The following is an 18,332-nucleotide window of genomic DNA, read 5'->3' as shown; positions in this document are numbered from 1 at the left end:
ATGGCAACATCCTTGTAAATTTTTTCTGCACTCTTTCCAGTTTAAGAACAACATTCCTATAGCAGGGTGACCAAAACTGAACATGTACTCCAAGTGCAGCCTCACCAGCGTCTTGTACAACTACGGCATAACCTCCCAACTTCTATACTCAGTGACCTGACTGATGAAGGCCAGTATGCAAAAGCCGCCTTCATCACCCTGTCCACTTGTGTCTCCACTTACAGGGAACCATGTATCTGAGCTCCAAGGTCCCTGTTCTACAATACAAGCATGGATCCAATAGGTTGAAAGGTCACCTCCTGGATTGTAATTATACCAAATTAGAGAGGTTAAAATGATCAGGAAAGATTGAACAGGCTGGATTTCTTCTACAAAAGACTACTATGGTGTAGTCTGAATACAGAACTTGTAAATGCAAAAGACATCAATAAATCCATTAAGAATTTATAAAGTAGTTGCAATGTAATTGAGGTGAATGGAATGGAAGGGGAAAGCTAGATAATTGTATGACAGATAGGAATAGGTTCTGTTGGTAGGGTTAAGTGGTTGGAGAAAGTTTGAGTGGAACATGAACCAGTCAGGCTAAATGGTCTGTTTCCTTTCTGTACTGTCTGTACAAAAGAAAATCAGATATCTGGATAATGTATTCCTGCAACACAGAAGGAAGCACTTTGGCCAGTCATGCCTGTCCTAGCTCATCAAGAGTGCTGTTTCTCCCATGTCGTTGGCATTTGTCCATAACATCCTCCAGTCTCAATTCATTTTCCTTTTACTTCTGAAATTGGATTCTAATGCCTTTTCAGAGTTTGAGATTCAAACAATAGAGTCTCTTCCAGTGATTTTGAATATGTGACCTCTGATTATTGTCCTTCTACTCATTCTAAACCATGTTGTCACAAATTTTTCCAACATATCATGCCTCAAGTCCCTAATCCCTGGAAGTATCTTGGTAAAATTCCTGCTTGCCCTTTCTCAGGCTATTATTATCATTCCTCCTGTGCAGCATTTAGCATTGTCTTAAATTTTCTAGGAAGTGCCTAACTAATGATTTTTAAAGCTGTAATCTTTTTATAATCTCAAGTTACCAATATACTTGCAATAATTTTATCACCTGTTCTCCTACCTTTAGGATTAAATATGTGAACCATATTCACGTCTTTATTTTTCAAAATCCTGTTTAGTTCTTAATATCTTTCCACTTATCCTCCCAATGTGATCTCAAGAACTATTACTACATTGAATTCTATCTGCCAGGACTCTGCCCATTTCTACATCCTAACTGTGTTGTCCAGAAACCTGTAACTATCCTCCCCATGATATACCACCCTGCTAAGTTGTGTATCATTTGCCAAGTTGATAGTGCTGCCCTTTTCATCTCTAGGTCACACTGAAAAAGATATTGGACCCAAAACTTAGTCAAAAACCTCCACTCAGTCCATATGACGTCTGGCCTTTACCACCCAAAGGTCCCTGTGACCAAGCCAGTTTATATCCATTCCACTTTTAATTAAATGGACTCCCATTTTCTTTAGCCTCTTGTGTCACTTTATTGAATGCTTTCTGAAAATCCATATGAACAATAACCACTGCACTCTATAATCTTCTGCTTCCTCACCACAGAATTTGGTCAAGATAGAAACAATTTACCTTTAACAAATCTGTGGTGCCTGTTTATGCTGTCCTTGAAGGATTGTAGTGTTCTCACCACCATGGATATTGAGCTGACTGGTCTGTTGTTTCCTGGTTCATCATCTGCCCTTCCTCCTCCAGCACTGCTCCAGTAACCATGAGGATTGAAAAATTGTGACCTATGCCTTTCCTATTTCCACTTTCGCTTTCTTTCACATACATTTCATCTGGACTAAGTGGCTGACTAAATGTTGCTAATCTCTTTTAATACATCTTTGACTATTCTTAACTTCTCTCTCCTGATTTGGTGCAACCTTCACATGATCCACTTCCTCGATGCACACAGATGCAAAGTGATAAGCCTCTTCATGAAGATTTGAGGTTGCTTTTGTATACTTCAAAATCAAATGTGATTGTTCTGGTATTTTGTTCCCTGGTTTTGGTTCTGAGGATGATTAATGCCTCTGTTTTTATTTCTGTGTATCTATTGCAGCTTCCTGTGTGGCAAGCACTGAGAAGGCAGCCAAGCAGGGACTGCTAATGTTGCCTTTAAGTGTCTGATATAGGCTTGGCACAAGGCACTTGGGTGCACTTCATTATTTTTTATTGCTGCTTTCTTCCTCTTTTCCTCTCCATAGGGCATGCTTAATCTCTCCAAAATCAGCCTCCCCTGATGCTATGGTTGTAATTAAATAGAACATTTTGTAGCGCTACACATTGTAAGTTAGTATTTTTGAAGATTGACTTCACTGCTATTTTGTGGGTGGAGGAAATTATTTGGTTCTTATTCCTATTTTCTTTCATTTCTTTTTGTGTAATGCCATAAACGTTAAAAGAGCCTCTCAAATCTCACATTCTTTGCAAATAGGAAAAAATGTGACTGTTTTCATAATGTTAACATTTTGGGACAGAAAGTTTGACTTTGTCCAACAAGCTGTGTTATTTTCAGGATTAAAATTGAGTTATGATTTATTAATCCACTGGCAAATTGTGTGCACGGTTCATTGACTTTTTGATGCATAGTTTAGATGGCAGAGTTTTGACGATCACTATTCTTGATACTTCCGTCTCTTGAATCATCAAGATGTCAGCTTGACCATTAATATTTCTTGAGTTCCTTTGCTGACTTGACCTACCTTAATTATTGGAGAAGGTTATAAGTTAACAGATTCTTAGTCACATGCTGCCACACTTCATTTGAGGCAGTGCCACATTTCCATGCATTGTGATTGCAAATGTTTAAAGCAGATTTATTTGTACAGTGCCTTTTAATTTTTTTGCATTAGTTACAGTTCTGTGCTAAATTAGGATTGGCAGCTAAGTAAATAATTGTTAATGAATGTTAATATTTAGCTATTGATTTCATTGTGCTGTTCTTTTAAACCATAAAGACTGTATAACGTCTGTTAGTAAAATGCAGTCATTTGTATTTACAAAAGTCAATTAGCACATTATATTATTTTTAACAAGTTGTCCTTTCTTTCAGATGTCAAAATACAAATAGCATTTCTTGTTTGAGACAGGTTTCTTGTTCTTCATAACTGGAAATGCAAAACTGATCCCTGTGGAAGCAGACTTGCTGCTGTGCCATCTTTCTGCATTTGCCAACTGTTGGGCATCTTCACATATTATTAACGTCTCCTTTGGCTACTTGCCAGAGATGCTTCTAATCATGTTGAAATAAAGCTGTTCTCCTTTCCAAATATGGTTCAGTTAAAACCATACATTTGCAACTGCTGATAGATGTGCCAGTTATCCTGGCAGATGGGGGTAAATAGGTCTAGAGTGTTAGTTGACTGAACAAATGACTTGCATTTGTGTGGTACCTTTTCCCCCTTCAATGCTAAATTAATTAATTTATAAATTCAACCATTGTTTTGTAAGTAAACAAGGCTGCCAACCATCTGAGTAGGGAAATTGTGTTAATTTTCATTGTTTGTGGCTGAAATTGGTTGGCTGCCCCCTCTCTTCAGATCTATTGAGATCTTCATTTTGTTCAGTTGAGGCGGGCAGTTTCCTGTTGTACAGGAGTGAAAGTTCAGCTGTTGCTTTCGTACTTGGGGTATCTGAATTCTCTGTGACTGCTGCCCTTCACACATTCCATAGTTTTAGGAGGATATGCCCCTTGTATGGGAGAATGGGAAGAGTGGTGAAGGGAGTCATGGGTTATGGCCATCAAACCATGTGTTTTATCATAATTGGGTTTCGAACCTGAAAAATGATTTGGAAGATATGCTAGCAATGTAGATTGTTGATGAATATAGCTGGTACTATAAAATATGAAAGAAAGAAGAACAGCTCATTAATGAATTCAGGAATCACAATGGCTTGCAGTCAGTGAATGCTTAGATCATTTCACGCAATAGAGAAACACAACACTGGAGGCGGTACAAGACTTGGCTTTTATGTTAGAGGCTTGAGTTGTAAAGAAGGATGTGAGAAGTGTGGGTTTTACATGTAGGAACAAAGATAATCCAACATAATGCTATATAAAAGGTAAAAATTGAATATTTCTTTCAAATTAAAGATCAAGGGAATGTGCATTCAAATAGTTTAAAACATTTTTTGGGGTTGAATAGGAAGCTTTTCAGAAAAAGTCAACACACTTGGAAGTGGCTTCCCATATTAGATATGGAGGTTGAAATCCTGTTGTTATCTAAGAATCAATCGAATGCTGTTATAGTGCCGATGATGGGGCCAGAGGGGTGGGGATGTTGGGGGGAGGAGGAATGCAGGGGCTGGAAATTGTCATCAGTGCTATTTTGGAAGAATGAATGAATAAAGTGGTTGGAATGGTCTTTCTAATCAGTAGATGTCTGGTGGTCTTATGATAAATGGTACTGAGGTGCCAACTCTAGTAAGGTAGGTTGTCAGTGTACAATGAGTGTGAAAGTTCAATTTCACCAGCCTCCAATTCATCGCATTTCTGCAAGATATTTGTCAAAGGCTTGATGCCCATTATTATATGCATTTGTAGACAACATTACATTTGCCAGCTCTCTCATTGTTCAGCATTGGTAAAGGTGCCACCATTGAGAGCTGTGCTTCAGCTACCTAAACCCTGGAATTCTCTTACCAAACCTCTCTGCGCCCTTCTCCTAAGATTGTCTATAAAATCTTCATTTGAAGAAGTGTCAGTTACCTCATGTCTCCTGTGGTTCGGTATCAAACCTGGTTTGAATACACTGGTTCTAACTCGAGTGTGCTGAATGAAAGTTGTAGGCTTTTACTAGGAGGGTAAAGAGAATGAAGGCATGTGGGGTAACCTGTGTTCAAGGAAGTTCAGAAAGTAAGTATTCCAATGGTATTTATCTGCAAAATATATATATTGTACTGACACAGAATCAAAGTAAAGCAATGAATTAGCTATTAAAACACTAGCTATCCTGTTTCTAAAATGCTTTTCTAGCAACAGAGAATGGCTCGGCATCAAAAATGGCAATCCTAGCTGTTTCTCCTGCTCTTTCTTTCCTTCCCTGCTGTGAGGCACACAGGCACATTGGAGTAGCAACAGATCAGCTGCCTCAAAATGGTGATTGAAGTTGAAATGTTACAGCTTCAGTATGGTCTCAGTTATTGCATTTACTCTCAAAACATTAGGGAAATGGGTTCCATCTTGTTAGATCATGCAAGTCTAAATTGAAGCTTCCCCTTTCCATCTTCCCATTTTCAAAGCAATTTCAGAAAACAATGTCAGAATTCAGTTTCTTCTGTATGCACGCAGTCATTTGGTTATTGCATCAGAAATGTGATGCTCCTTTGTAACTCTGCCAAGCCTAGACTGTCAAATGAGTTTACTTGATTTACTCATCAGCAATGAGATGAAGGGGCTTTCAGCAATTTTTCTCTCTTATGCCCAAAATTTCATCGTTGAGCTATTTATTGGCGGGCAATGTAGGTGGTGAGGACAATGCACGGGGACTTTGGGGGATAAAAATAGATTAAGTTATTGGGTGAGGATGTGGCAGAAAAAATATCATGTGGAAAAATGTGAGGTCATCCACTTTGATAGAGAAAAAATAAATGTGGAATATTTTTTAAATGGTGAGAGGTTGAAAGGTGTTGATGTTCAGAGGAACCTTGTACACAAAGGACTGTATTTAATATACTAAGTCATTTCTGTTGATCGAAGTAAAATTTGCTTACAGAAGCTAATGGGATGGATGCAACACACAGTCTAACCAGAATTGTGTGGAACATCAATAAATATGAAGGAGAGACAGCAGCAGATGCTGTAATCTGGAGCAAAAAATAAAGTGCAGGAGGATCTCAACAGGTCAGACAGCATCTTTAGAGGCAGAGGGATGGTTGACGTTGTTAGTCAAGACCCTGCATCAGACTCAAATTGTTGACCATCTGTCTGCCTCCACAGATGCTGCCTGACCCACTGAGTTCCTCCAGCAGTTTCCTTTTTACAATGAACGTCAAGGGACATGTTTGTGTGGGGTACCCTCTGCTCATGAAGACTGGAAGATCAGCCACTGAATATTCAAGGCAGAGATCAATAGATTTTTAGCTATTAAGGGAATCAAGGATATGGTGTTAGTGCACAGAAGTTTTGCTGAGTTGAAAAATGTTCATGTTGAATAGCGGAGAAAACACCAGAGTCTACTCCTACTTCTATTCATATGTTCTTATTATGATGCATGACTAATAATGTGTTTTGTTTCCAGATTTTTTTCATACTTATAGCACATTTAGTATTGAGAATGACCTTTTTCTACCAGCTCAAGGTTTGGTAGCAGCTTGTTTTGGCTTTTGTTATCACTAACTTGCAGTTTGCACAGAGAAACTTACTACATTGTCTCTATGGCAGGCACAGTAGTGAAGCGGTTAGTGTAACGCTTTACAGCGCCAGCGACCCGGGTTCAATTCCGGCCACTGCCTGTAAGAGGTTTGTACGTTCTCCCCGTGTCTGCGTGGGTTTCCTCCGGGTGCTCCAGTTTCCTCCCACATTCCAAAGACGTACAGGTTAGGAAGTTGTGGGCATGCTATGTTGGCACCGGAAGCGTGGCGACACTTGTGGGCTGCCCCTGGAACACTATGCAAAAAAAAAATGCATTTCACAGTGTGTTTCAATGTACATGTGACTAATAAAGATATATTATCTAATATCTTAATTTCCCATTAAGAATAACATCTATCTCCACCACCCCTCCCCCAACCCCCACCTCTTTTCCCTTACCCCTCTGTCCCTCCGTCCCAACTGACACAGCTGGAGTAATGAGGTTATGGTTTGGAAAAACATCATGTTTTGTCATTGTGTATTTTTTTTGTGATATGCTGCTTCCTCTGCTCCTGCCCCCACATAATCCCGTCTCTAAGTGTTTCTTGTTGGATGCATTCCTGGTTAGATACTTTACTGTAACCATCTCACTGATTCCTGCAAGCAGAATTTACTTAAGTTGAAAGAAGTGACTTTATACATTTAATACAGTTTGAAACTCTACTGTTCAGTGAAATATGCGTGACCTATACCTTGTGCAGCTGTGTAAATTAAACCCGAGTCATTATCAAGGTGATCAACATTAATACTGCAGCAGATAACCTGTGAAAAACACTTGATTTAAAAAAAAGTAGATGAACAGCTGCTTCAAGTGAGCTGATTTTTAGTTGGTTAGAATTCCACCCATTCATGGTTAATAAGCAGAAAATCTAACCCAGTAAATACATAGAAGCTGTGCTTTTCAGGGGTGTTTTGATTTTATTGCTAGATTTCTGACCAGGATTCTTGGCCTGGTAACCATCTCCTGTAACATTTATATTTCCAGTTTCCTGTAAAGGATGATATTTTGAAATTTCAACTTTTGGTTATCTAGTGAGCATGGATTTAATACATGCCTTTCACTAATTTGGGACATCCTAAAGCACTTCATAGCCAGTGACATATTTTTAAAAGTGTAGTCAATGTGCAATTTAGAGAAATGCATGCAACATGATCCATGGAAGAAATGAGATAAATGGGCAAGTTATTTAGCTTTGATACTGTTGACTGAGATGCTGAAAGTCTTTGTTCTCGTAAAAAGAAATCCCATGGCAATGTTCAATTCACTTGGGAAGTCAGATGGGACCTTGGTTTCTGTCTCACCTGCAAGCCACAATCTTCAACTGTGAACACCTTCTGTAGTTGGCCTGGATTATGTTTTGAGTCTTGAGGCTTCAGCCTGTCTCAGAAGTTGGTATTGAGGCAGATACTTGAAGGTATATGCAACTAAGGATGATACTTCATCCTGCACTGCTTGAGCTCGTACCAGCAAGTCAGTGAGACAGCGAAATTGATACTTTGACTGGATTAGCATGGTTGCTGATAGGCAAATTTGGTTTATGTGAGGAATAGAAGCAGAAGTCAAAATGTAGTGTTTTATACAAATTTATTGTTGGATTATCTTCCTTATAACGTTTTGATTTTGTTGTCCTCAAGTGAGTTGCAAAACACCATTGCTGATCTCAGTATAGTAAGTTCTTAACATTTCATTACAAAGTATGGATGAAACTTGCAAAACTGCTTTTGTTGTCCATGCAGAGACAGAAGTAGTAAGAAGGTGCTTGTTAAGCGGATTGCTCTTCGAAGGAGCTGGCACCAACACCCTCTGTGCTGGATCTACCTTGGGTTCTATACCATCAACCACAATGGCCATTGTGATGGTGTTGGATAAAAGTTCTAGGATTTTGACTTTGCAACAATGAAGGGACAGCAGTATACTTCCACGAGGGTGGCATGTGAAACAGAAGAGAATGGAGTTAATTGCTCCTGTCTCCTTCATTCTGGTTCAAGCCATAAGGCTTGGAGCTGCTATCAAAGTGAGATTGTTGAGATGCTACAGTATGTTCTCTAGATAGGGCACTCTGAATCTCTAGCATTCCTTTCAGAAGAACATGGGGTCCAGTGTCTGGAATCACATCAAATGTACTGCTCTTGAAATTTCAATTCCATGATGGATGTTCCACTAGTGGAATGTTCTGTCATGCTGCTGACTTGGATATTCACGTTGTTAATGTCTCATCTGGACTTTGTATATTTTAGCAACGTTATATCCTCCTACTGGTCACCTGGCCATATATCACAGACTGCTCAGATCTCCTGTAATTTGGTATTGGTTTATTATTTGTCACTTGTACCGAGGTACGGTGAAAAACTTGTCTTGCATACCGATCGTACGGGTCAATTCATTACACAGTGCAGTTACATTGGGTTAATACAGAGTGCATTGAGTTAGTACAGAGTGCATTGATGTAGTACAGGTAAAAACAATAAAAGTACAGAGTAAGGTGTCACAGCTACAGAGAAAGTGCAGTGCAATAAGGTGCAAGGTCACAACAAGGTAGATCATGAGGTCAGAGTCCATCTCATCATATAAGGGAACCTGTGATAGTCTTATCACAGTGGGGTAGAAGCTGTCCTTGAGCCTAGTGGTATGTGCCCTCAGGCTCCTGTATTTTCTACCTGATGGAAGAGGAGAGAAGAGAGAGTGACCCAGGTGGGGGGGGGGGTCTTTGATTATGCTGGCTGCTTCACCAAGACAGCGAGAGGTAAAGACAGAGTCCAAGGAGGGGAGACTGGTGTCCGTGATGCACTGGGCTGCGTACACAACTCTCTGCAGTTTCTTGCGGCCCTGGGCAGAGCAGTTGCCATACCAAGCCATGATACATCCAGATAGGATGCTTTCAATGGTGACAGGATGCTTCACTATTCAGAGCTGGTCAGTGGTCAGAATCAGACCAGCCTTCGAGTGACTCTGCAATTTTCCCACCTCCCTTCCCCCTTACTCTGATTTCCTGAGTAAGATGGATGCTGAGCCTTCGTTTGAAGGGCCCAACATTGATAATTGCTCCATGTTGGAGCACTAACACACAACTATATAATGCATTACATTCTCCTTATAAAAGCTGTTTCTTGTAGGTCAAAAAAATGCCACCTAACAACTTCCATCTGTCACATTACTTCTTAAATAAAGTTCTTAAGAGGAAAAACCTTTTAAAATACACTTAGAGTACTTTTCCTCATGGCAATTGAAAGCACAGTCAAGATTGTGATAGATATTTCCAGATGGGAAAAGCGTGAAAACTTGTTGATTGAATCAACTATAGGTTACATGCAACTTCCACTAGGTGCTTAAACCCACGAATGATGATATCTTAAGCTTGATGGGTCGTGGTACAAAATGTTGTTTTCCCAATATACAAAAGCAAAATACTGCAGATGCTGCAAATTAGAAATGTAAACAAAATGCTGGGGTTTTTCAGGAGGTCAGGTAGAATCTGTGGAGAGAGAAATGGACTTAGCAATTTGGGTTGCGAACCTAGTATTTCCACTTTTGGCCCAAGCTTCCTCCTCCAGCCATCTTCAGCATTTCCAAATGTTATCTTGTCCCTTTGGTAGATTGTACTGGGGAAACCCAAAGAATGCCTATGGGCTGCCAATTGCAATTGCAGCCCATCTCATCCTTACCTGATGTATTTGGCCTAAAGTGTCTGTGTTATTTGATTAAAAGACATTCTAATTACTTCTCTGCTTTTTCTCCTTGACCCTGTAAATGTCTCCTTTTCAATGTGCAGTTCACTTTTGACATTAGAATCCGTTTCCACCACCACCCTTCCAGGCATTGCAGTTTTGGTCTTCATAAATTTGGCTTTTGGTTACTGACCTGGTTATAGTAGGATCCTGGCTGTGCATCTCCCAGCTCCCTCCTTGCCCTGGAACATTGCAGTTAACAATAGATTTCCCTGACTGACCCCAACTGCTTAAGCCGATTGAACCTGATCTTTACGGATGAGTGTAGATATACTTTAATCCAGTGGTCAGAAAGTAAAGCATATTCCATTGTGGAATCTATTGTACACTCTTGTGCGTTCACCTCATTTGAAAGGCCATTTAAAAATGTGCATTGCATTAGTTTATGATGGTTTGCATGTATAAAATAGATCACCATGCCAACAAAGCCTCTGCTCCCAACCTCCTGTATCATTTCTGCATCCAGGCTCAGCTGGATGCATTGAAGCTACCAGTATTTTGTATGCAGCTTAACAATTTGGAAGTGTAACTCTTTAGATTGGTCCCAGCTTTTCCACACCAGAAAATATTTTCATTTTGTTCTTTGTCAATACGTTTTTGTATACAAAGGTGTTGCCTTTCATTTCTGCTTAAATTTATTTATCAGTTCACCAACTTTGTGCCTAAAAACAATTTCTTTTGTTTTAAAAATTACCCTTTTTTTCCCTGTTTACTTTCTTTGAACTATTTCATACTCCATAAACCTAAAGCTAGACAAAAAACTCCTTTGTGTTTTATTAACAATTCCATAAAATTAGTTGAAAAGAAATGTTTGGGCCGAAGGGTCAGTTCCTGTGCTGTACTCTATGTTCCAAACACTTTGGAGTGCAAGTACATTACGGCACCATATTAACAAACTTCTTTAAATGCTGATTTAAACTTTGCCACTGCCCCACCACCTTCCTTTCCAAACTACTTCATGAGCATGAAAGTTTTTGATTTGTTTCTAAAAATCACCAATAATAAAAATACCATTTTTCTTCACTCAAAAACCCAACAAATTGATGTGCGTGTCAACAAATTTGGTAACGTATGCACATTTAATACAACATCATTGAATGTTGATGTCATATTATACTCTGAGTGTACACCATGTCAGCAAACTTCATCCACAGCTTTTATTTCTGTATTTCATAATACATCTGGAGTATAATTCTACCCTTTCTGTGCATTTTAAATATTTGGTATATACACGGTACCTAATGATAATAAACTCTTCAATTTAATAATTTCTGACTTGTGTGAATGTCTGGTGATGTACTTTGTTTATTTATCTGGCTTTGGAGTACACTCCTTGAAATGTTGAACTGTTGCAGATATGGGAACCACTCCTTTTAATATCATGTTCTTGCTCTTCAAGGAAATTCTGGGAAAGCTTCATTGATATCTGTCACGAGAACAACAGTCTCCATGGAATCACATTTGAACAAATTAAGGCACAGCTGGAGGCACTGGAGTTGAAGAAGACTTATGTCCTTAATCCTCTAGCTCCAGAATTCATCCCAAGAGCCCTCAGACTTCAGCAGCCAGCAAATGCTAACAAGCAGCAACAGCCATCCCCTCCGAAGGTACAGTGACTGGTTTATATACTTCCTTGAGGCACTCTCTCAATTTCAGGCTAAGAGTGTTTTTGTTTAATCAATTTTCTGTTGTTGCCTCTTGTATGTGTTGGTGTATTTGAATTTATAGTAATAGAGTGATTGATACACTATGCCACAAAATGACAGCACACAGTTTCCTTCCATATACAGTTTAACTAATGTTGTTCCCCATCCCTAGCCATCCAGGAGTAGGCTTTATATAAAGATGAGGTGCTTTTTCAAAGACAAGAACAATTAGTGGTGTAGTCAGCTCAGCCAGCTCCTAATAACTTTTTAGAAAATGGTGTGGGTATTTATTTTACGTAGGATTAACATAAGAGTTATGGGTCATTTATTCCCTAGTCTGATGATTTCTTAGTTTCAGCTGAAGTTCAGTAACTTCAGCAATAGTCTGAGATCCACTCTGTCATTAACAAACTGGGCCTGATGTTGGTTTTACCTCAGAAATTGCTGCAGGTTCAAGATGGGAGCAGCATAGTGCCTCTGCAGGGAATGTGGAATCTAAGAGCACTGGTCAAGATTGATGCATCTACTTAAGTAATCAGATTGAAGGATTGTGAAATTACCAGTGCCAGGACTGAGATGCAATTGTAGTTTAAAATGAATGAATTCAGTGTCAGATCGGATGCAGAAATAAAAATGAGAATGGAAAGAAAAATTGGATTGACAAAGGGGAGGAAATGTCTTAGTTTTAAATTCTTTTTCCTTAAACCAACAGCAGTTAAGACCTGAAGATATGAGATTCCACAATTGCAATAGTTAATTTTCAGTGCCCAAGAGGGTGATTAACAATTATCTTGTCCTTAAAAACCTGCTTACATTTGAAGTCACTTCACTTAACTTTTTCTGGGCAAGTTTAGTTTGTGAAGAGTGCAATACTTCTGAATGGTGAGAATAAAGCAAGATGATTGTGTTCTTGAAACCTGCAACTGTAACTTTTAAGTTTCCAAGCTCGACGTCACACCTAACCTCCCTTGGTATTACTGTACAATTTAATGCTGTGTGCTTCATTGTTATTTTGACAAATATGTTATTAGAGATAAATTGCTGTATTTGGATTTTACTAATGTCTTTCAAGTAATAATGTGAGACATTTATTCAAAAGCAAAGGCCATATTGGCTTTCATGAGCTTTAAAATCTGAATAATGAAGCAACCATTTTTACTTGCCATTTTTAACTGACAGTAAATACTCTGTTACAGAATATTCTTGAGCTGTTTATGAATCACACTGGTTATTTATTACTCTCATTCTGCTTTTCCCTCTGGATGTCCTAACTGGGACTTAACAATTTGGCTTCAAATTGTAAATCTGGTGATGGTCGAAGTAAAACGAAAGTCAATTGGTTTTATAGAAATACAAAACCAGTCAAAATAATCAAAGCAAAAATCCACAGTTGCTGGAAATATGTAATAAAAAGAAAATGCTGCTTATAGTCAGCAGGTCAGGCAGCATCTATGAAGAGAGGAACAGAATTTACATTTCAAGCTTATGGCCTTTCATCAGATCGAGGAAAGGCTAGAAACCAAACTTTAAGTTGCAGAAAAGTGAGAGGGTGGAGACCAAATGGCACAAAAGGTGGTGGTACCACCTAAGAGAGTACATGCGGACGTAGAAAATAAGAGCAAAGGTAGACCACTCGGCCCCAGGGGCCTGGTCTGATTGTAACCTCAACTCTGCATTCCCTTCTACCTGTGGTAACCTTTCAGCCCTTTGCTTATCAGGAATCTGTCTACCGCTGCCTTAAAAATATTCCAAGAGTCTTCTTTCAATGTCCTTTGACGAAGAGAATCCCAAGGACTTGTGACACTGTGGGAGAGAAAGTTCTTTCTCTGTCTCAAATGGGCGACCCTTTATTTTTAAACCGTGACTCTGAGTTCTAGACTCTCCCACAGGAGGAAATATCCTTTCCTCATCCACCTTGTTAAGACCTCTAAGGATCTTATATATTTTGAAATTTATTCTTGCTCTTCACCAGAATGGGAAGACATTGATCGAATTTGATCTCCCTGTAGAAAATGAAAAAGGACAAAAGAGGAAGAAAAAATACTGAACTGTGTAATACAAAACACTGCAATTGCTGGGAAACTAAAATAAATAATACCCAGCATGTCAGGCAGCATCTGCGGAGAAAGGATAGCTGAGTTAATGTATAGATTGACTTTTTATCAGGACTGTCCAATTCTGATGCAGGATGGAAAGGCTGATTAGAAGATGACATTCTGTTCCTCAAGCTTGCATTGGGCTTCATTTGAATCTTGTAAGAGGCCAAAGACAAAGACATTAGAGTTGGAGTGGGATGGAGAATTAAAATGATGGGCATTTGGAAGTTTAGGAGCACTCCAACAGACTGAACAGTCTGCAAGAAGGTCAATCTTGTTCTCTGGACCAGCTCCCACATTCAACGGATTGTCTTCTGTAATTTCCACCACTTTCAACAAGATCTGATTTCATGAAAGACTTTCCTAATACTTGTTGTGAAACATTATTTCCTCAATGACTTGCAACTGAACGAAGTCTTTGATTAGTGTAAACTATTATCACCTTCAAGGAAAGTACAAGACCCGTGATGTTCATTGGCTTTTAACCAGATCTAAAGCTAATCACAGCATATGAGAGAGAATAAATTGCAGGTGCAGGGAAATAAGAAGAGAGGGAATGGGATTGTTCTGCTCGGAGCTGGCATGAGCCTGATCAGCCGAATGGTCATAAGCATGGCAATATAGGCACACCTTTCTCTCCTCTTCCCTTTCAGTATTCTGAAGAGACTGTTCTCTCCACAACTCCCTGGTTCACTCCATCAACACCTGTCCTCCTCCCTTTGCAAGAGATGCAAGACCTGCTCCTTTGCCACTACCAATCTTGCCATCCAGGAATTAAGACAGTCCTTCCAGGTAAAACAGCCACTCCTTAGCCCTTCTTCCACTGCAGTCTACTGACTTTGGTGCTAACAATGTGGTCTCCTCTACATTGGAGAAACCAAATGCAGATTGGGTGATGACTTTGCAGAAGACCTCCATTCAATTCATAAGATGACCTTGAGTTTGAATATCCTCTTACACTATTCCAACAAACAAGCTTGAGGAATATCAACTCATCTTCCAACCTGGACGTGTTACAGCCTTTGTGACTCAACATTGAATTTGGTAATTTCAGATATCCAGCCTTTTCAATTTTGTTAGAACTAGCCTGTTCTGATTAAGGCAACGTTCTGATGAACCTGTACCATAAAATTATCTTTTTTCCTACTCCACCGAGACTGCCTAACCTGCTGAGTACTTCCAGCACTATTATTATTTCAGTCAAATTCATAATTAGTCAAATCTCACTTAAGCAGTTTTTAAATAAGATTTAAGATTGAATATTCTAGGCTTCCAGTAGCTGATGTTTTAAAAGAAAAAGCGATGCTTCTACTTGTATCCTGGGTTTCACAGCCTCAGAACTTGACACAGCCCCAGGAACATTTTTTTGTGATCAGAACAAAATGTTTTTTTTTACATAATGTAAGCCCATTTTGTGGGCTCACATTCATCAGGATTTTTGAGCTATGTTCACAAGAAAATGCAAAAATTATAGAATCTATCAATACAAAACAAAAGAGCAATATGCTGGCCATAATTTAGTCAAAGAGTTATACAGCACGGAAACAGGCCCTTTGGCCCAACTCATCCATGCTGACCAAGGTGCCCATCTAAGCTAGTCTTATTTGCCCATATTTGACCCATATCCCACTAAACCTTTCCTATCCATGTTCCTGTACCTGAGCAAATTTGAACCTGCATTTCTTGCAGATTTGTCATATTTCACGGTAGCATAGCAGTTAGCATAACCCTATTACAGCGCCAGCGACCCGGGTTCAACTCCCACTGCTGTCTGTAAGGAGTTTGTACGTTCTCCTCGTGTCTGCATAGGTTTCCTCTGGGTGCTCCAGTTTCCTCCCACATTCCAAAGACGTACAAGTTAGCAGCTGTGGGCATGCTATGTTGGTGGCGGAAGAGTGGTGACACTTGCAGGCTGCCCCCAAACACATTCTCAGTAACGCAAGAAGATGCATTTCATTGTGTGTTTTGATGTACATGTGACTAATAAATAAATATATTAATTTCTTGGGCCTGGAGATTTGTATTGTGCTGCCATCTCACTGATAAATATTGAATCAGAAAATGTTGTGCCAGGAAAATGGTAGATAAGAGTTCTAAAATCTTATGCACTACAATCATTGGTATGGTGGATCATTGAGGTAGTATTTTGCAAAAAAAAATGTTGATAAATCTGATTGTAGATGTGTAGAAGGACGTGACATTGGAAAACATTGGTTCCAGCATTCCAGTAGTTTGGCCAGGATGAGGATATGGTAGGATTCGTGGCAAGTGGTCTTTTGGTTTTTATGATCTCAAATGTAAAATATAACTTGTGTTTAGTCTTAATCACAGCCAATTTTTTCTTTCATTCAGAAATCTTCCTTCACACCATATTTAGCGATAATAATACTTGCTGGCCAAGTGTTATTATTAGTTAAGCACATATGCTAGACTTTACCCTGAAAATTTAGATCACAAGAGCCAAAAATTGGTTTTACAAACTTATTATTACCATTTGTTATCCACCTAAAGTTGATTATTAGTTTTGCAAATGCAAACTTCCTGTCAGATAATGATGGAACTATTTTACACACTGCATTAAACCTGTTATCAGTCTGACTTCAAGAAGAGAGCAAACATCAGTGAGCCACGCACTCAGTAAGTGAATAGATGTATCATTCCATAAATTTTGTATGATTTCAGAAATTGCTTTCCAAGTCTATATATTAAGCTGTTGTTTAATGCATTTACTGTATAGTCATTTATATGTTAACATTTATTGATGGTATTTATAAATTGTTTACACTTCTATTTTTTCTTTCTATTTTTCATCGATGTGAACGCGCCAGGTTGCCATAGTGTGTTTCAGCATCATTGCTTTCTTCACATCTAATTTTTGAGACACATGAAGGTGAATAAAGTAGTAAATAATTGATGCAGCAGCACTTCAAGACGTTTCAGAATTTCTAGATATATAACCACAATGATGGGGTTGACTGAAGTCTTCTGTCCAGTGAACAGTATTGAGATGACTCTTAAATTCCATGACCCCACTACTTTTCACAGCTTTACAAATCCAAATGTATTGGATTGTAGGTGCATCTTAATTGGTGTATATTGCACATGTTGTTCACATGCTTAATATATATATTTCTACCCCATTGATCCATTTTTTTGATCTTTAAATGCAAAGGTGGAAATATGTCCAACTTGACCTTAAGTTAAAGGGTCTCTTGAGCACCCAGTCATTGGACTAGTCAAGCACAGGAATGAAATAAAAACTACGATTGTGTTATAAACTTGAGCATCTCGTAGGACTTTACTGTTGGCTGAAATATTATTTTACCAACACTGCAGATTTGTTCTTTTTATGCGGTAAGAAAGAACACAGGAAAGCTAATGCTCTGCAGGAATAAAAGGCTTAATTTGGGAACACAGATTGCTCTTCATACATTGCCGAATACAGTGATGTGCCTTGTGACAATTCTGTATATAGCTTTGTCTGTATATTGAAATGAAGTAATCACTGTAGTGTAGTCATTTTTTTCAGCAAATATTCACTTGCTTTGGGATATAAAAGAGATTTCAGTCATGAAGGAGGCTCTGTGCTTTCCTTTGTCTACAAGTGCTGGCAGCACTTCAGTTCACAGTAGACTGTCTGTTGTTATCTCTGGTTGGCCTACAACAGACCAAGAAGTTTCTTCACATTTCTCCAACAGTTCAGCCAAGTGTGTTGTAACATGAACGGTAGAATCAGCAATTATTGTGTTTCCTTGTAGATGAACCCAGACGGTGGATGTGCTCTGGCAAGAATATCCCCTCCATTTACCTCTATCCTCCATGTGCAGTTATTCACAGATCTGAAGTCGGACTACTCATTTTTAAAAATGTTATTAATTCTAATGTAGGACAAGATCCAGTGCCCGATCACTGTACAATTTACAAGTACTCATTGATGGGACAATCTACTCAACTTTTAAAATAACCGTCCGAGAATTCAGTTAATGGTGTTGCTCCACTTTGTTCTCACTGCATAAGTTGAACACTATTACTTCTTGTTGCAAATATTATATTGGTCATACACCCAGCGTCTCTTTTCTGATTCATTGAACCTGTCTGGTACCCTTTAGTTCATGGAGCATGTCTCCTTTACCTTCTGCTGCTTTTGTATGTGTGCTGGGTTATTTCATTGCTAATAACTACAACTGAATTGAGTGACTGGAGCCTTCTGGGTCAATGCACCTTTTTCCATGAGTTCAAATATACCTTGGAAAGACCACCATCAAGGAAAATATTTCTTGTATTTATATACTATTTTTCAATTCCAGTAATGTCTAATAAATTTCCCTGTTTACTATAACCCCACCCCCAACTCCCACCCTTTTCAAGTTTAAAATTCCAATTTATGTAAACCCTTGGTTCTGTGGTAGCAACAAGTACGTCTTGCATTCAAACCTTACCAGAGCACAT

At 38.9% G+C, this 18,332-nt stretch overlaps 1 protein-coding gene across 6 annotated transcripts in view; it reads left to right on the top strand.

Annotated features, from left to right (window-relative positions):
- The window catches only part of helz (helicase with zinc finger), a 246,256-nt gene that overhangs the window by 161,763 nt on the left and 66,161 nt on the right, over window positions 1-18,332 (top strand). For all 6 annotated transcript variants that reach the window (XM_052033181.1, XM_052033180.1, XM_052033179.1 and 3 more), the window contains one exon: window positions 11,541-11,748. In XM_052033181.1, coding sequence (XP_051889141.1) covers window positions 11,541-11,748 — 208 coding nt within the window. The remainder of the gene's footprint in view (window positions 1-11,540; window positions 11,749-18,332) is intronic.

The sequence above is a fragment of the Pristis pectinata genome, chromosome 18 (genome assembly GCF_009764475.1).
Source record: "Pristis pectinata isolate sPriPec2 chromosome 18, sPriPec2.1.pri, whole genome shotgun sequence".
Classification (NCBI taxonomy): Eukaryota; Metazoa; Chordata; class Chondrichthyes; order Rhinopristiformes; family Pristidae; genus Pristis; species Pristis pectinata.
Note: the sequence above shows the minus strand (reverse complement) of the source record. Positions and strands in the feature narration are given on the sequence as shown.